The sequence below is a fragment of the Scatophagus argus genome, chromosome 20 (genome assembly GCF_020382885.2).
Source record: "Scatophagus argus isolate fScaArg1 chromosome 20, fScaArg1.pri, whole genome shotgun sequence".
Taxonomy (NCBI): domain Eukaryota; kingdom Metazoa; phylum Chordata; class Actinopteri; family Scatophagidae; genus Scatophagus; species Scatophagus argus.
In genome coordinates this window covers 10,899,850-10,920,240 of record NC_058512.1, presented here as the reverse complement: position 1 = coordinate 10,920,240, position 20,391 = coordinate 10,899,850, and the positions used below count along the sequence as shown (strand labels likewise).

General features: G+C 41.5%; 1 protein-coding gene across 3 annotated transcripts in view; it reads right to left on the bottom strand.

The window, feature by feature from the left end:
* Positions 1-2,873: 2,873 nt before the first annotated feature.
* sh2d3ca (SH2 domain containing 3Ca) overlaps positions 2,874-20,391 on the bottom strand; it is a 47,241-nt gene continuing 29,723 nt past the window's right edge. For 2 of the 3 annotated variants that reach the window (XM_046375234.1, XM_046375237.1), the window contains 12 exons: positions 13,967-14,095; positions 11,903-12,052; positions 10,773-11,050; positions 10,587-10,664; positions 9,828-9,955; positions 9,363-9,735; positions 7,994-8,123; positions 7,644-7,759; positions 7,024-7,195; positions 6,800-6,911; positions 6,507-6,713; positions 2,874-4,902 (listed from right to left, as the gene is read on the bottom strand). In XM_046375234.1, the coding sequence (XP_046231190.1) occupies positions 4,727-4,902; positions 6,507-6,713; positions 6,800-6,911; positions 7,024-7,195; positions 7,644-7,759; positions 7,994-8,123; positions 9,363-9,735; positions 9,828-9,955; positions 10,587-10,664; positions 10,773-11,050; positions 11,903-12,052; positions 13,967-14,095 (2,049 nt within the window). In that variant the 3' untranslated portion in view covers positions 2,874-4,726. The remainder of the gene's footprint in view (positions 4,903-6,506; positions 6,714-6,799; positions 6,912-7,023; positions 7,196-7,643; positions 7,760-7,993; positions 8,124-9,362; positions 9,736-9,827; positions 9,956-10,586; positions 10,665-10,772; positions 11,051-11,902; positions 12,053-13,966; positions 14,096-20,391) is intronic. The other variant, XM_046375236.1, reaches the window with a different exon arrangement.

The following is a 20,391-nucleotide window of genomic DNA, read 5'->3' as shown; positions in this document are numbered from 1 at the left end:
AGGGGTTTGAATTGCAAATCTACTGCCTTCTGTTGGCGTCCAAGCCTTAGCAGGCCTTTCCCTGTCTACATTCATGTGTTAATGAGGAGTCAGTCCAGGGGCAGATAGACAGATCGACCAGGGGCCTGGCGGGGGCCAAGGGAAGGGTGAGGCGTGGATGTGGAGGCAGGTGGGAAAACGGAGGGTGGGGGGTGGGGGGGTCCTCCGATGGCGGAGGCCACAGTCCAAGTTTTGAAAGATAATGAAGACATGATGCGTGGCCTTGGTGGTTGCTGTCTTTCTGTCCTAGCAAGTATCCTCGTGAGTGAAAACAGTCATGTGGTGAGCTCAGAGGGAGGCAAACAGGCAGAAGATGGGCTGTGGGTGCAATTGTTATGGCTGTGAGTTTCATGAGTTATACAGAAACGATCACACCATCACTGGGTGTCACATCACATTTACTAAGCTGTTCTGAGGTTCAAGTAAAGCTGTGGATGTTATGTAATTCTTTTGCTCTCTGAGGGATTTCTTGTACTTTCTTAATCTCAGAATACTGTGCCCAAAATGAGCCTTTACATTAGATTAGATGTACACAGACAGCTGCAATATTTATATTTAATATGATTCTTCTTTTTTTTTTTTTTTGACAAAAAAATTATGTAAAATAGCTATTTACTTTTTGGGCATGCTCAACCTAATTCCTTTAATGTTACGTTTGTAAAATTTGAATACACAATACCAAGGAGCATACAAAGGCTTCGTCTCATCATCCATGACAATATCTTCACACTGGACTCACTAAAATGGTGATTTCTGTCAGGTTATTGTTCATTTTAATTCAATTTTATTCAGAGAAAAAGACAAATATTATCTGTTTTTCCAACCTATCTGCTACCTAGTTCAGTCAGCCTCACCTGAGCCTCTCATCCTCAACGTTTGATATGACATTTCTTGAAATTAAGAAGTCTAATAATCAAACAAAATTTCAACCCTAAAGCAACTAAAACGGAGGCAAGTTTGAATCCCGCTCCCCCCATATCTGCCTGTAGATGGACGTCAAAAGTCAATGCTACACTGCCAGGCACCAGTTATAAAGCAGCCGGGGTCACACATGATCAGATGACAATGACCAACACAATGGATTAGCTGTAAAAGGACCAGGGGGAGAGATTAGGGGTGAATTGATGACGGTTGGTTGGCTGGTTGGCTGGCTGGCTGGCAGGAAGGCCTGGGAGATCTTGGGTCTGTTTCAATAAGGAACATAAAGAGCTGAAATTAACATGTACCATGATACCAAGCAGAGAGAATCCTCTTAGAGATTACATCCATAACATGTTACGCCTATGGAACTGTATGGAAAGAGGAGACAAAGAGCAGAGCGAATGATAATTTTCTATTGTGCAGATTACGGGGCATCCTACTCTGTTCTATTCTGTTAGATTCTATTGTAATTTGTTCTTTTCTATTCAGCATCTCAGATTAATGTCACAAAGGCAGCAAGTCCTCTATTTTTTGTTTTTCCCCGTAAATTTTGCACCTGCAATAAACTCGATTCCCCCAACCCACCCCACAAGAACAACAGCTGCCAGGCCACACTACTGCCTCCCTCATGAAGGGGGTAAGCAGCAAGAGCAACAGCAGTATTTCTGCAACATCTGTGTTGTGACACACGTACACATACACACACTGACAAAAGCACACGCTGATACAAAACACACACGATCACACATACGGACAGACACTCACACATGCACGGATATACACACACCACACACACAGTCCATCTGTCTTTGTCTCCCTCCCACTGCCACTACCACAGGTCTGTCTGCAAAATAATGTGTGATGCTTTGCACGACACGCATGCTCAGTGCACTTCATATGGTGCATTGTCAGTGCAAATATATATTGCAGACTATTTTGCATTATGAGCATTAAGAAATATGATAGAGAGGAGGGCACATGATCACATGATCCAAGAATCTAGTGAACTAACGAGGTTGTTGTGGTCTACCTGGAGAGGGACTGGGAAAAAGCAGGGAGTACTGCATGGCCAGTCATCTGAACTGGACCAGGAACCTGGGTACACATGGCTGCAGTTGGGTGGATGAGGTGTAACCCTGAACTGTATAGAAGAGGGTTCAGGTTTGGTTTGACAATAAAATGCTGCCCCCTACTGCTGACAAATGTACATTGCAAGAGTGTGGCTCCTTCAGATCAAGAATCTAATATTCTAATATAAATCAAAGCGCTGTCAAGTATTTTCATTGTTGTCTAAGTATGGCAATATTTCAAGCTCTTCATTTCTTCTTCTTATTATTAATATTTGCTTCATTTTTTTTTTTACAAGTTTTTCGAAAAGAGCTCACAAATATTGTTTCATTAAAAAAAGGCTTAAATGTTTCCTTAAACAGCTGGATACTGCTGTCTTTATCGAACAATTCCCAAACAGAAATCAATAGTGCATAATTATTTCAGCCATTGACGATGTAGTGATTACTGATGTCAGGTTTTCCGAGTATGTAATAAAAAACAACATCAAATTCCATGACACGAGCAATCATTTTATTTGAAAAAAGTGAATTGCTATGTACAATACGTAAAAAAACATGGAATCAGTCCTAAAACATTTCTTGTCTTTTTGCTTTTCAAGTTCATTTCATACAGTCCCCTTATGAAAAACAGGAGAATCCACACACTGTCAGGTTTCCTGTACAGCATTTGACCGGCGGACAAATAAAAACATCATCGTCATCATCATCATCATCACTTTTTCACCGTCAGTGTTATCAGATATCAAACCTAAACCCGTAGGTTTGATATCTGATAACCAGTAACATCAAACATTGGTCTCAAAACACACACAATAAATATGTTTTATTCCCCTGTGTAACGTGTTTGTGTGTGTGCGTGTGAGTGCGTCTTCCTGATATAGTACAATTAATGATTTATTGTTTTTTTTTTTGCTGACGAAAGACTGCCCCCTGTTGGACCACACTAGAAACTGGCACATGGCTCTTCACCCCATATTCTGACCTGTACAGCTGATGCCAAATAAGGATCTCTGATATGCAACTCAGAGATAGAATATTATTGATATATTTAAGATTATTATTACTGATATCTGACATGATTTTTTTCATATATAGATTATCATTTTGGGTAGAGTTAGGAACAGGAGAAGGTGATGTAAGTGGCAAAAAGTGGAAAACTGATTTTCTAAAACACTCTGAATGGGCATCTGTTCCTAAAGGCTCTCAGCCCTTTTTGAAATGATTGCATAGCTCTGAGAGTTGGCTGCAGTCCTCCCAGGCCCACATGCTGTAAAAACAGCAATGATTTAACACTGAAGAGTCAACCAAAATGTAATCTCACAGCAGTAAATATTTTAGCATCATTTTAGCTCTATTGTTGAAATTCAAAACACACTACCAAAAGACATTCTCTCTGGCTGCATGGGCTGTGGTCAACATGTCCATATTTGATTCAGCCAATTCACATTTCTTAATCATTCATTGGTTTTTAAATTGAAAAAAAAAAAATTAAATAAATAAAATAAAATAAAATAAAAATAAATTCTTTGTCTGTTCAAGATTATCCACAGACATCAAAGATCTTCACTGTATCAGCTGTATATTTCTCAAGGTTGACAGTTAAAATACACATTTAAATTAGTCGTTTAAAGCAACATTTTACTTGGTATAACATTTATAGCTGCATGCATCAACCATTTGAATTATTTCTGCAAATGTACACACAGAAGCTAGTCATACCAAACCATGCTCGTAAATGTTGACATACTAAGTGAAACATTGCTTTAACTCAATTTAAAGAGCGTACATCCCAGTTTTCCTGTCTCATAGTGCTGTTTTTAGCCAAAATTTTGTGCACAAGGCACAAAATAACAAATGCATTGGTCAGTTACAAAAGAGGGAGGTTGCTTTAATGTTTTTAACAACTCACAGTGCCCTCATACTAAAAGTTGCTGCATTACTTCTGCAAATGTTTCACTTCTGATACGATTATTAATGCATGCCTGATAAATTTTTAATGGGATTCAATGGGATTGCTTGATAGATAATTAATGAGGTTTTATGAACATGGTTCCCTCAGAATGAGCACTGATGGATTCTCATGAATTTGGTGAAGCAAAGTCCGTGATGTTTAGATATCCTTTGATCATAACAAATCAATGACAAAAAAAGAAAAATTAATGACATACAAAAATGAAGGAATGCAAACATACATACAGACAGACAGACAGACACACACACACCCACACTCACTCACTCACACAGACACAACATCTATATATGAGCTATGCAAGTTGCTGTTATCATTTCTGCTACAGTGTGTGACAGCAGTTTTTGGAAACAAGAGAGTGCCTGTATTTAATTGGAGCAAAACCAAACTGTGCAGCTCTGTTTGGCCCTCGGGACACACCATACACATGTTGTCGCTGGACAGAGGAGCTGGTCATCCATCTCTCCCATCTTCTTGACACTTACCTCGTATCTTCTCCGATTCCATTTAAATATTTTGGCGAAGTAGAAGTCCACACACGTTTTAAGTGAGACCCTCTTCTCTGTATTCTTGTTGCTCACTTCACATGCTCTGTTAGCTGCCTCTTCATCAGTGTTCACGCTGAACTCTTTCACATCATCCTCTGCGATGCAAAACAAGACCATACCACAATGAGTGGTGAGTGCAGATGGGGGTGTTTTGGCGATGGCGGGTGTCGGGGCAGGTGCTATAGCTCGCTGTGGCGCACAGGAGGCTCTAGCTTATGCGACAGGGCTGTGAGGACCTTGTCGAACTTCTCATAACGCTCCGACTGGCTGCCCTCAGAACCACGGCTGCCCCACAAGAGGCGCATCTGAAACTCTGTCTGGAAGATCTCGAGTATCTCTGCTCGCTCCTGGAGTCCTGGAGAGGAGAGGAGAAAGTTCTTGAAATGTGCATGATCTAGTCAGTGTACTTTACCTTTTATTAAAACTGTTTTGTCTTACAAAATAAAACCATTCCATACCACCAAGAGTGTAACTAAATATGAACCAAATCATTTGTGAAAAAAAAAATGCAAAAACTATCAAATACATATTAAATAGTAAATTTTCAAAACTGAAAATTTAAAATCTGAAAAATTATCCCAAAAACACAGGGTAATTAACAAAATTGTGTGGAAAATTAAAAATGATCATCACTCTTTGGGAAAAATTTTAACTCAAAGGTCCACTTTTCTGAGCTTTCTGTCTCCTCATCAAGGGTTTCGTCCCGCAAATGAGCATTTAATATCGTACGACAGACGATAAATGAGTCAGTTCTATTTGCTGATGAAGGCCGTACGAGATTTGAGATTTAAAGCTACGAAAAGCTGACCTTTGAGTTGAGACTATTTTGTCACACATGCTGTTCAGCTTTCCTGCTTAATTATCATCCCTCCATTGCTACAGGAAATTGATGTTTTTTGATGATCGATGTTTAAGTACATTCCACCCCAGTGCTCAATTATAGAGTTCAAACCCCATAATTTTACTCTATGAAAGAATTAAAAGATATGGTTCCAACACAAACATCTTGAGCTGAACCTATTTCAAGAACGATATTAAATAACCATCTCAACCGTGGTTCATAGCATTGCTGATGAAAGGAGCAGACTGAGGTCACGATGATCAATAGTGAGATATAACAGAAAACAGAGATGTGAGCTGATAGCTATTGACACATGGTTCAATAAAGCAGTAATGGGCTCAAACTGTGAACCATCGGGGAGGTATTAGAGATCAATACAGTTAACATGGTAACCGCGCACACACACACACACACACACACACAATCGGTACATCAAATCGGTGATGTCGTGATAACTCTGATAGTAACACACACACTCGCCATTATTAACGCCAATACTTAAGCAGCATGTGATGTAAAGCAACACCAGCTGTACCACAAGAAGTGAAGAATCTGTCCTGAGAAAATGGCTTATTTTAGTAATTTCTGAAGTTTGGTGTGATTGAAATAATTAAGGTGACTGTATTAATGGACAGCATGGTAGCGCAGTGGTTAGCGCGGTCGCCTCAAAGCAAGAGGGTTTGAATCCCAGTCTGGGCCCTTCTGTGTGGAGTTTGCATGTTCTCCCTGTTCCTGTGTGGGTTTTCTCCAGGTATTCCGGCTTTCTTCCACAATCCCAAAAACATGCACATTAGGTTAACTATCTGCTCTACGTTGCCCCTTGATGTGAGTGTGGGGGCGTCTGTGACTGTCTTTGTGTGTCGGCCATGCGACTGACTGGTGACCAGTCCAGGGTGAACTCCGCCTCTCATCCGTACTCAGCTGGGCTCAAGCGCGCCGTGACCCTGACAGATAACTGCTATAAAATGGATGGATGGATGGACTGTATTATTGAGCTTTAACTTAACAGTATTAACAGTATTAGTGAGAAACATAGAGAGGGTAGAACGTATAGTAAAGCTAAAAACAACACAAACGCCATCTTAGCTCATGCTCTCAAAGACAGCTCTTGGTCTTACCCTGCAGCTTGGTCTCAGCGTTGGTTCTATAGATCCCCCCGTGATGTGCGATGGTACGTGCTGCCTCTAGGTGGTACATGACCACATCCACTCCCACCTCTGCACTCTCCCAGGGCTCCAGAGTCTCCCCAAGAGCCATGCCCCGCTCCAGTAAGGACAGGACGGGAATGACGTGAGGGACAGAGGTGTTGGACAGGGCACTATTCTCTGTAAGAGTTTTGAGTTCAGAGCTGTAAATAAATACATCATGTTTTGTATGAAACACATGAAAGCCATGTAAACTAGGATTTTACCTTTGCCATCGTTCATATTCTTCAAGAAAGGTTTGAGTTTCTTCTCATATAGAATAGCGCCCTCTGTGTGTCTCTGGCGTAATGTCACCCATGTCTGTTCCAGACGGGAAATCTGAAATAAAGAGTGATACAACAAAATTTTTAAGAACACCATTTTTTTTATGAAAACCTTTTTGTGTTAATGATAATGACTTTCTTCTGTGTTTTTCTTCTGTTTGTCTCACCTGTGGCAACTCCAGAGCTCTCATCACAGCCGCAAAGCCAAACATGTTGCCCAGGTTGCTTTTCAACTCTGCTGCCAACTGGATGGTCTTGTGGAGTAGGGCCGCCCTCTCCTCTGTGCTTCCTGTACAGCCTAGGAGGTCCACTGCCATCATGATCGACATGGTGTAGAACCTGAGAAAAGAAGAAGATGCTATTCAGTAAAACCTCATCAATTAACTGCTGCTGCTGAAAGGGTTTGTAGGATTGTAGCATATTGAATGAGGGAAGCATCTGACGAAGCCAGATGTTGAAGAGGTAAATAACACACTTCAAGTGTTCAAGCAAAGTTCAATAAGAGGCGGTCACAGCAAAGCTAAAAAGTACAGTTTGATCAGTTTGATCTCATACTCAGTTTTTATCAAGTTCGCTTGCAGCAAAATACTGTTACACTGAGAAATATTTAATGTGTCATATAATGAATGGAGAGGTAAAAAAGAGGTGGAGTAAAGAGGATGAGAGATTTAGAGGATGACGGTAAGAACAGAAGAGGGAGGAGAAGAGATGATGGAGAGGAAGATAATCGATAGCTGAATTAACGCAGGAGTTGGTGAGTGATGCATAAAGGAAGACAAAGTTGTACCTCTCCAGCAGGTCAAGTCTTAGCTGGTGTCCATGTGGTAGTGTCAGTAACTCCAAACCTGAGGACACTCCCATCATCCTTTGCATCTCCGAGGTTACACCTAATATTCTAGCCACCTGTTTAAACATATAAAAAACTATTAGCCATATATGTTGTGTGTGTGTGTAGGTATTTGATAGTGTGTGAGTATGTTTGTGTGCTTACATGCATGTCTATTGTTGTTCACATTTGTGTACTTACTGTATGTGATCATGCAAGTCAGCATGTATGAATGTGCGCTTGAACACTTCTGCATACTTGCAAGTGAACAGCATAAATATAAATGTGTGTGTGTGTGTGTGTGCGCATACCCTGCAGTCCACCATGGTGATGTGTTTAGCTGCAGTCCTTGCGTCCACCTCAGCCAGCAGTTCTTTGACTCTCTTCAGCACAGACATCTCCAGAGGCTTATTCTCAGCTGGCAAGAGGCAAGACTCGTACCTGCACAGGAGCGATTACACCGTATTAAAAAAACACTGAACCAGGACAGAACGTGAGCACTGGCAAGACTGCAAGAAAAGAGAGCTGTAGATATAGACAAGATACACCAGAATGATTTAGGCTCATCCAGTTGTCCAGCTGGTTGGTTGCACAGGTGAAGTTCATGTAGCATGTTTGATAAAGAAATCCCTTAGTCTTAGTCCTTTGTTCTTAAAGAACTATGACTGAAGTATGTACTGTGTAGTTCAAAATGCTCTCTGGTGGACTATTTACAAGTACTATACAGTACTATACAGTACTGTTCATTTCTGTGGTGCAATTTTCAGTTAGTTATGTGCAGACAGATATGCTGACACCAGCACTTCTGTGACAGGCTAAAATCTGCTGATCATTGAAACATTAGAATCACAATTAACTCTCTAAAAAGGAGTCTTACAGTTATTTGATGAAACTGTCTGGTGTGAATCAGTTTGCATTTGTAGTTTGAACTTTTATCAACTGACGTGAAACATTACAAATCTTATAACGTAGAAAGCTGAAAGCTTACCAATAATGCAAGTTTCCAGCAAATACACCTAATGTATCGGAAACCAAGTTAATTGTTGACAAAACTGGACTAATGCACGCAGGAAAACAAATACACAATATATATTCTGGGCTATGTGACACGCACATTAGTTCTCACGTTGTGTCTTAATCATGCCTATTTTCTTCAGCCAGCCAGTCCGTGGCAGCCTCAAATTTAAACAAGCTTCACTGCCTTAACTGTCAATTTCCCCAGCAGTGTTAACACTCACAATAATCCCCTCGCAACAAAATTTCGCAGGAGACGCTGAGCTGTCCAAAACCTGCCACCTGCTCCATTGCTGCTGCAAACTAAGTGTACCTTATCATTTTCCTTTGACAAGCCTCATCTACTGTGTTCTCTCATGGCACCGTAAGCCCAGCAAAATAAAGTATCTGCCGTGTCGCCGACCACAGCATAAAGTCTTCCCTCAGGCTATTTCCCATAGGGTTATTAGCTGTTTGCTTGAGTCCATCTTCCAGACTCTGCTCACTCATAGCTGCACAGCAGTGACTCACTACCATATTTTAGCCATCTGTGATAAAATTTTTCTCTCTTACATTAATCCCACTGTAGCAATGAGCTCTGTTTCTTTTAAAAAGTAACTTCTAAAGTAACTTGACATACTTGAAGGTCAGATGTCTGACTTGTCTTTCTTTGGACATGTGTTATACCTGGATGGCCTGAACGAAGATGTAGTCTCCACCTGCGGGGTGCTGAACATCCCCTCTCCGTCCTCTCTCGCTCCATTCTGCCTCCCTTCTTCCACTCGCAATCGCTCCACATAGCTCTTAGCCGGGGGTTTAGGGGGCCCAGAAGGGCAAGGTCTGAGGTCACAGTAGCTCCCTGCTGTTTCTGATGAATGTGATTGGTAGCTGGGATGATGAGCGGGTGAGGCATGTGCCGAGTGAGATGTATGTGCGGGATGCTCCGGAGGGTTGTCATTTGCCGAGGGGCTGAGCTGAGGGTCACTAGAACGACGCATCACAGGGGAAGGCGGGATGACAGCCAGGACCCGCCCACCTGAGTGGGCTCTCTGCCTGGTGACTGAAGAAAGAGAGAGGAGTCTTATGGAGACTGTTTGTGAATGTGAGGGGGAGAACTTTTCATTTATGTGTGTTTGAGTCTCTGGCACTTACTAGCATTGTATGTTGGAGCAAGTGGGGTTTCCCCAACTGGTGACAAGGGGCAGCGATACTCCTGAATCTGGTCCATGCTCATCGCACAGTTCCGCATTGCATCTTTATGGTGGTGGATCGTTGACGGGCTGCAAACACAACATTTTTAGAAAGTGGTCAAGTTACTGAAGGAAACCAGAAAAGCAATGCAATGCATTCAGCATGTCATATTTATCAGTTTCAGAGGTCAGGAATGGTGGTGTTACAGATGTAAATGAGAAGAGGGAGACGCTTTAGTTGGTGCAGCTTTGAAATATGTATTTTCTTTTGTTACTTATCAATCAAAACCACGTTTCAGACCATAAAGCAGGAGCAGATAATACAGTACAATGTGGCCTCTTAGAAATTCTAATTCCAAAAATGAAAACACTGATTATTAACTGCATTATCACTAGTATATTTTTTCCACAAATTTTTGCTTTCTGAATGCTAGTATGTCACTGGCATAGGTTTCCACTTTACGTAACAAATTTACCTGCTCCTGCTTTGTAAATTCAAGTTTCAAACGGTCCAACAGAGTGCAGAAGTGAACGAGTGAACATTTCAAAAGTTCATTCTGAGGACACTAACAGGCTCATTACTATGGGAAGTGCCATCAGTGTCTGTGAGGTGAGAGGACTGAAGGAAAGTGGGAGCTAAGTGGACTACTTTAGTGCTCAAACACAACACTCGTGTCTCTCTCTCACACTCAACACTCACGCACACAAACGCACACACAACCTGCAAATGGGCACAGGTTCCGGCTCTGGTTCTGGTGTTGCCACTGGCGTCTTAACTGGACTGGGACTGTCTGAGTCACTGATCATGTATATAACATAAAGCAAGAATGAAACAATGCAAATATGATGAAGACGGCATAAAAGTTATTATTAGCTGCTCATTGCACTCCTCTTCCTCCCAGCTCACCTGTGAGGTATCATCTTCTCAGTCGTCAGTCCATCAGTCATGGTGACGCTCCTCCTTTTGATGTATGCTCCCCTCTGACTGGATGGCGAGTAGGCGGAGCCTTGTTTGCTGTTGGCCAGAGCAAAGGTGGCCTCCAGGTAGCGCAGAGGGAGAGTCCGGCTGACTGGACAGTAAATGTGCACACCGCTGGACTGGGACACCGGTTTGCGCTGGCCCACGTAGAACCGCACAAGTTCCTGGACCGAGTCAAAACTGTCAGACTCCAACATGTACTGCACCTGAGGATGAAGACACAGCAGAATTTAACAGCTCACCTGCTGACACCAAGGACACATCTAAGAGTTTGCTTCTGTGTTCTCTCTCCGGGAGGCAGCCTTCATGTTCTGTCACCAGAGAATAAACGGTTTCTTTTAGAGGGGAACACAAAATGCTTTGTGTTCCATTTAAATTCTATTTTTTCTTTGTTGCACGAAACCCGTTTAAGCAGCGCAGAATAACTGAATAAGTGCTTTGTGCATAATGACATAATGAGGCTGAGAATTGAGGTTTGAGGCGGACAAAGAGGCACAGCTGCACAAGAAGGCACACCTGCACCAAATTAGCCTACCCACGCAACTATTTCCATCATTAGCCACAACAGAAAATAGGCCCCATCAGGTGGCCAAAAATGTAATCTGTTCAGAATCTGAGATGGGATGGAGAGGGGCAACACATAGATAAAAAATGCAGTCAAAACTCAATACACACTTCACACAGTGACCAGTTTGACAGGCTAAACACAGTTGTGACTATTAACGTTACTAAAGGCTGGATTCCACTTAGATGAACTGTCTAAGTGAGAACTGAGAAACCTAAATGGAACAGAACCATTGTTGGGCTACTAGTGTACTTCCTGTTCACACTCAGTAAACTACTCAGTGACTTTCTGAGAGATGAAGGTTTGATGTGAAGTAGAGAGATTAGACAACAACAACATTAGACTCAAGTAAACAGAAAACAAAAAAATCTGAATAAAAGTGCATGAGAAGAAAATTCACAAAGAGGTGTAAGGCATCAAGTATTACTGTATCAAAAATAATAGCCTTTAGGAAGTGCTGAAACAGACAAAAAGTAAAAGCTTTAATGAGTACCTTGGTCTCATTGGATTTGACCAGGACTTTGCTGATCTTGAAGTGCAGCACCTCATTATCCCATCGACAGGTCAGCACATAATCACCCACGCTGGTCAGAGAGTCACGCACCAGGAAATCTCCGTTACGTAAAACCAGAGTCTCTGACACCTAGACAGAGAAAAAAGTGCATATGGTTTATAAATTAGTAACATTCTAAAGAGCTGGAGGCCAACTCACCGAGCTACAGCATGTGTGTGAATATTTTGTTTCTGACACTTTGTCTGTTGAATAATTGAATTTAGAGAATCGTGATTATTGTAACAGTGCCTTAGGACAGTTATGAACAAACACATCTATCTCTCTCACTGCCAAACTGTCTTTGCTATGCACACTCTACGCTGGCAATGATGGATGTAAAGCCATCAACAAGGGCCCGAATGACATTCTGAAGACACATTTTATCCAGTTCAGTACTATTTATTGACAAAAATAAGCAATCCAGAAAAGCAATCTCCACATTCATGGGCAATGGAACAGCTCCAGGCAGTACATCTAAAACATTGCAGATGTGTCTCTGGTTTCTATGAGAAGAGATCACAAATATTGTTCTCATGGCCATGTAGTAAAAACAGAAACGGAGCAGTATTCCCTTTAAAACATCCTGCAAAACGGCTATCGATGAAGGCTGAAGGTGAGATGCATTAAGTTTGCACAGCATGGGAAACAAGGCATGAAATATGCAATGCAGCACAGCACAGGGTAAATGATGCTTCTACACCAGCAGGAGGCAGTATATACACAGAACAAAAGCTCAGACCACATATGACTACTCTCCCTCACTAAATATAAGAATTTATCATGTTTTACAATGAGGGTTTAGATGAAAATACACGAAACAATACGACTAAAAGGAAAGCCACATTGGTCCTTACACTCTGTGTGACTTGTTTACATACTGGAAATGATCACTTTAAATGGAAGAAAAACAGAAAAGGAGAAGAAAAAGAATGGGCTTTAAGGAAGCTAATGTACAGTAACCACTGAAATCTAGTCGCTAAATATTGTTTGGGTAACCAGGGGGCTCTGGGTTTCCCCAAGTTTACACAGAGGCAATCCATGAATACATGAATATTTTATGTTAATTAAAAGAGGAAAGACTCACAGATGGCTGATTTGAATCTCTCTCTCTCTGTGTGTGTGTGTGTGTATGAGAGAGAGAGAGAGAGATGGAGAACAAAGGTGATCAAAAAACAGAGGATGTGTTTATAAATAAGGGACCTCCACACGTGCATACAGTATGTGTGTGCGTGTATCTGTTGTTGTGTGTCTCTTTGTATCTGTGTCTCAGTCACCAGCTGTGTAATGCAACTGCGTACATCAGCAACACGCGCAGCTGTCTGTTTGGCAGCATTTCCCCTCCTTCTGAACGCTAAAGCAATTTCTACTGAGCTGTGACAGATGATGGGATTCAGTAATCAGTGTCATTCTGTGTGTAAAGCATTTAAACTGTGCTGTCAAAGCCAAAAGACTTTGGCCAAGTAATCGCTCAACTAATACTATTGGACGACAACCACATCAACCCACACAGAAACACTATTATGTTTCTGCTTTTATCTTATTTATTCCTGGCTTTTTAAGACACATCATTCGTAATTCATTCATTTTTCATAATTCATTTCACCGCCACAGAGACTAAGAGGCGTTGGTGTGACGTTTAATGTGAAGTATTTTCATTCAGAGTAGTAGTGTAGTAGTGGGCTTCCTGATAAAGTTTGAAAACTTGTGTCAGAAAGTGTGAGAGAGTGAAAAATGCTGCCCTGAGCTCAAATTGGTGTCTTTAAGTTGACTGTTATGTATAAAACCACAAAGATAGAGAAAAGCACAAATCCTCACAGCTGCAAGCCAGAAACCATGTGTGCATATGTTTGTGTGTATCAGTGTATTTGCTGGGACATACTGTACACAGGCAGTGTGTTACCACAGTTTATTGCCTTGGAGAGTCAAGTGTGTATCTGTCAAACATCCACTCAGGACTAACAGGTGTATTCCTCTGTGCATATATACAGATTCCACAACGTTTACCTCTCTGGGTATGTGTCCATGGTACCAGCCATGGCTCCTGATGTCAGCAGCACTCAGTTTCAGCTCCTCCTCCAGCTCCTTACGAAGTTTCTCAGGAGGAGACTCCAGCAGGTACTTCTCCTTGGAGAACTGCATGGAAAAAACACAAAAGGAAAACAAGACATCAGTGGGAGGGACACGAGGGACTCATGCAGCTCGTAGTGTGTATTCGCATGGAAATTTTACCAAAGATTAGAGGCAAAGACCATATATAACTTTTGTTTATTCAGTTAAGCCCCACAGAGCTCATGATCTCATTTTCCAGAGGGATTTGAGCACATGTATTTATCATTACGCAATTTAGAATACAGAATTTACAATACGAACAGATAGTGAAAAAAACAATTCATTTTATTGCTTGAAAAGAAATTGTGTAGTATAATAATGTAATATTAGTGTCGCTCATACAGCAGAGTGCAAATACACACACCTGTGTTGCAGAAGGCAACACTGCAGGGAAACAACACTGCGCGCCGCCTTCTACACAAGCAAGCGCACATTCACTCAGGTGTGCACACACACACAAACACTCCAGACGCAAAAAAACAATCCAATCGACCCTGACCTGATTACTAAGAGGCACAAATCATCATGTGTAAGCTCTTGTTGTTCACACGTACCGTGGAGAACTAGCTTTAGCTTTTGAATCTGGTCACTCGGGATGGATTGCAGTAATGCCAGATACACAATAACACATGCACTCCACGCTCTCCACAGACAAAAGTATCATATTTTCTTTCAAATTTCAAAGCTTCATGTTACTGTTTGCACAAAAAAGGGCACATGGGGTGGGGGGGTGGGGGGGTCCTGGGTTGTAAAACATGAGAAAAAAATCCACTGAATATTTTCATGGTTATTTAAATCCACCCCTCATCTGTGTGTGTTTGAGATAATGATAAGGAGCACAAGCCGCACTTCTTAGAAGATACTGACATCAGGATTGCTGGAATCTATCATCAAACTGAGCGAAAACTAAGCATTGTAAGTAATAATGTCTGAAGCGCTTGATTCATTCATCCACATAACACACAATTCATTTGCACTCTGCATTTTACATTCACCACTGAAGGTAGTTCAAGTGCGTGATTTGCTCAGGAGCTGTTTGAGTAGGTATGGAAAGAAAAATAAGAAATCCCACTCTGGGACCTTGATGTTATGTGAACAACCAATGATTGTGGAGAGATTGAGTTCAGATAGACGATGTTAGACAAGGCAAACGGAGGACATACACACACACACACACAAACATAACACAAACAACAACACGACACAAGAAACCCACACAGGAATAAACAGTGAGAGGAAATCATCTCCACTCTGCCAATATGAAGAGAAATGAGAGTGGAGACCAAAATAAACAGTAAACAGCCTTGTCGCTAAGGCTGGCCTGTCATTCCTCCTAATATTTTCCTTCAATCTCCCCCTCTTTTTCTCTGGCCTGGTGTTTTTCTCCTACTTTTTCTCAGTCACAGTCACTTTCCCCCCTGCCCAGAGTTCCTCTCATCATCCCTCACAATCATAAAGTTTCAGTAAGTTGTTCAACTTTTGCTAAACACGTGTGACAGACAGAGAGAGAGAGAGACAGAGACACACACACACACAGAGAGAGAGAGAGAGAGAGAGAGAGAGAGAGAGACAGCGTGAGAGAGAGAGGATGGGAAACTGTGATCATCTCTGTGAGTGACTGTGAAGTGTGTTATGCCGTGTGAAACTGTGTATATGTATGTGTATGTGTATATGTATGTGTATGTGTATGTGTGTGTGTGTGTGTGTGTGTGTGATATGAGGAGACTACAAAGAGCCAAACAATCGATCTTATCGTCTCCAGGTCACTGTGAGATGAAATTATTAACTTCCTCCTCTCCCTGCTCCTTCTCCTCTGCCTCTCTTCTCTAATCCTCAGGGGAAGATGAGGGAATATCGGCATGGAGGCTCACTCTCCCAGATTAGATTTGAGGTGTGTGAGTGTGTATTACTGCGTGTGTGTGAAGGGGAGAAGGGGCCAATAAAAGAGCAGAGGGGTCAAGTGTGCAGTTATTGCTTTTCCTTGTCTCCGTGGAAACCCAGGAAAGGCCTGCCACTGAACTGATGCTCAACAATGAACTTGGTGTGTTTGCGTGTGTGTGTGTAAATACATGAGGGGTTATGAGGCAAATTGAAATGTCAGCGGGGCTCTATTTATGATAGGGTTCATGAACTAGACAGACATCAGAGTAGATGCATTGAAATAGGGATGAAAATGGATAGACAATACAGGAGCGGTGAGGAAGGAGGTCCAGAAGAAGTGATTTGACAAAGACAGAAAACATCTTCTTTATTGCAACATATGAGGTAAATTAAAAGTATATATCCAAACTCACACTAGCAGCCATCAATCTAAATCAATTCCACTACAATATCATTGTCTTCGGGGCCATTTTTGCATACTTCACGGCTGTTTCGCTTGGGAAATGTCTTCCTCCTCTTGACTTAAACTCGGTTACAGAGAAGTCATGCCATAGTGACAGACACGCTCGTCTCAACATAGCTGAAGTAGAGATGTGAGAGAGTAGAACAGGTGAGAATAAAGAAGAGGAAATTCTATTCTGGAAAAATGTTTGGACTGATGACAAAATGAATAAGTACAAGCAGGGAGGTTGACAGTTACAACCAATATATATAATGTCACTCAGCAGGTGTTTGCCACTCTTACAGCTCCACTAAACTGCATCCTTGATTGCCATAGCGATATGACATACATATCACTGTGCTCATGCAAAGAGGAGTAAAATCCTCGACATCAACTACATGTCATCAACTGCAGTGTCGATTACTGCAGACTACTACGATTACAACTATTCGTATAACTACTATGGATGGGACTAAGTACTTGAGTGTTCAATTTGCACATCAGTATTTGTCTGACATATAGAGTATTCATATTTCCTTTTTTTACATAATAAATATAAAAGCAAAATGATGCTGCTCTGTATTAAAAGTTTATATCAGGACACAATGGTGTGGCAATTGTCTGTGAATATCTGCACAGTTACATACAGCAGTTAGTCAACACTCAGCTACTTCTTATCTTACTACTGGAACTGTACCTAGTACTTTTACATCACCATACGACTACTATTTTTCAATAAACATCAGTAAAAATGGTGGCAAAGAAAATACAAACAGAAATGTATGCAGGCTCCTGTTTACTTTGTTGTGTGGCAGCATACAGGCAGAGGATAATATTTCCTTTGAAAGATGTGTGCATGATAGTATCAGCATTAGAGCACATTCATAAACAGCCAGAGTAGCACAGAAAAAAACACAGAGAACACAGGGACCAACGGATTGATGAACCAAGAGGCAGGCAGAAAGGAGAGGCACAGGAACAGACAGGCAGCAGGAAAAGTCAGACAGCACAGCCAGCATACATAAAGACAAGACATCAGACATTCAGGAGGACACAGAGGCAGACAGACAGACAGACAACAGAAACTCATTAATGTAGACGGAGAGGCAGACACACAGGAAGACAGGTAGCCCATTAGCAGATGAGAGAGTTTAGGCAATTTAGCAGCTGATGCAGGACTTTGCTTCCCCAGGGGGGAGAAGAGAGGAAAAGTGATTGGTGAGTGTGTGCGTGTGTGTGTGAGCACACAGGATGTGCATTCATCCATGTAGACATTCGCATATGTGTGTGTGTGTTCTACATGGGGGTGGGTTTGGAGGGGCAGGGGCAGTACAAATGGATTGGGCTTTATTTTTGACGTGAGTTGGAGAAAAAGTAACACCAGGTAACCAAAGATAAAATCACTGTTAACACAAAAGTGAGGCTTGGATGTATCCATTATAAGTCTCAATGGATGGGGTGAGTGAGGGAATAGGCTTTAGAGGTTGGGAGGGGGGTGCGTGTGTGAATATGAACTATAGATACCAACAGTGCGATCCATCACCCAGTTTACACAAATGTGTATTTGAGCCTCTTTTCCTCACAGCCAGCCAATTAGACGGTTTTGTCGGATGACATCACCACACCCTCCCCGAGTGGAAATTGATACTGCTATCACTCAACATCAGTAGGAGAAACAAATGGACCAACTAAAAGGAAAATAAATGAATATGGATGATAATGGGGAGAATTTCTAAATGTATGCACATATTTATACATATATTATGCACACACATCTCTTTTGTAGCATGTGCTTGTGTGATTCTTAGGTTTGTTCTCTTGTCTGTTCCATACTAAATTCGCGATTTCATATGTTTATTACTTCGTCCAGTTTGCACACTTGCTGTATTCCTTCTTTTCTGTATAACCTTGCAGTGTTTGTGCAATTCTAAAATGAACTTTTTTAGATTACTTTTAGATACAACTGAAATTAATCACTTCATAGCAAAAACCATCCTATCACTGCATATGGAAGTGCTGGTTTAGAGCCACGGCTTTTTACAATGCACGGTGCGGCGTGGCAGAGTGTTAACACTGGCACATATCACCAGCTTGTTGTTTGTGGTTGAACTAGTTTGTTTGCTAATTCTTGCGGAAGGAGCACATAGCCAAGCACCTTGAGCAATTTTAAAAGGATGCAACTAAAAACAAACATCTCCGAGAGCAAAGGCATGAATGAAAAATGAAATGGAAGATAATTGGCCGACAAGTATAAAAACCTGCAGGGAGGAAAAATTAGATCTCTGGCATTTACCAGCATGAATCCAAAACACATTCCACCAAAAAAAAAACAACAACAAAAGAGAGAAATGCATTCTTAACAGGCTGCAGCACTTAGATCTAAGCTCATGTCAGAATGCATCCTCTTTCCTTTTCAGCTCTTGGGCTAGCCTCTAACCCCGTTGTCATGGTAACGCCCCGAGTGGTGGTGGCAGCGGGGGGTGGAACAGGGCTGGGCTTCGGGCACTGGGGGTCACGCACGTGCACACACACACATCAAGGTCAGGGGTCCAGTTCTCGAAAAACCCTTTCTATCCCTTCATTCTCTTTCTCATCCTCTCTCTGCCCCCCTTCAACTCTATGCCTCCCCTCCTGTTGGGGAGATACAGACTAGGATTACTGCATAAAGACCTCATATCTCCTATTACAGCCCCTGCACACATACAAATACACACATAGGCACACAAGCACATTATAGGGGTTTATGTCAATGTACGTGGCCAATATCACCCCTCTCCAGACTTTTATAATCCCTCTGTACCCGTCAGCCTATTATATTCACATTGGTTCACACGGGTATAATAGACTTTAACACACATGTAAAATGATATGTGCATTAGAGGGAGTGCTGGTAACATTAGATCTTTCATATTTACTTCAAGCAAGGTGAAATGGCATCGAATCAAAGCTAATGAAACTGCTTCTGCAATGATGCAATAAAGAAAGCTCAGTAGTAGGTTTCACACTTATCACATTATTGTTTCAAAGAATATAAAAGTAAAAAAGTACAGTATACACTGGGGAATGGTTTGCACATTTTTGAACTAACTAGGGTTTAGCCTGAACTCCACTTAAGCCTGGACCCTACTGAATATGTCCCTCATTTAATACAGCTGACTTTTTGTTGGAGTAACAGCTATTCTCGTGGTAAATGGGCTGCACTTACATAGCATTTTTCTACCTTAATGGGCAAAGAGTTCACATTCGACCTCGCATTCATCCATTCACACACATGCCCCAATCACGTAAGGAAGCCAAATCTCAAAAACAAATCTTGGATTCAAAAATCTGCACACACGATCTTACGAGGGGAGACTCTTGACCTAAAAGATGATACAGATCACTGAGGTCACACAGACTAGTTTTCAGCAGCATTGCTACTTCAGTTGTCTGCTTATACTGTAGAAGCTAATAAGTAGAGAAGAACATGCCAGAATTACATGTGAAAAAATGATAAAAACTTTGTCTATCATGGTGAAAATGCTGCAAACATTGTTAATTAACCTGGTGTGTTTCCTTATTCTTCCACCTTTGTTTAGCTTTTACAAATTGTGGCATTTATCTTTTTATTCAGGCAAATAAAACTAAGATTTAACCTTACTTCAAAAACCCTGTTCAGTCTATATCAAATAACACCTCAATGAAATTGCAATAAAAACATAACAAATGACAATAACTAAAAACATTTTTATATAAAACCCATCAAACCCTCAGCTAGTGTGGTATATTAGATAACCTTGTAGGTCATATTGCTCTGTTGCCTAATTGATGCAGCCAATTAATCAGATGACACACATGGTTTCTATTAGATGTGGTTTCCCGGCACTTGTATTTGTTTTAGTAACCCTGGTCTTATGAGGTGAACAGGCTGTTAGTAATTAGACTTCATTGATCGATTAGGGCTGTTCTGCCTGTGGAGCAGACGTTACAGCACAACACATTGTTTCACATTATCTCA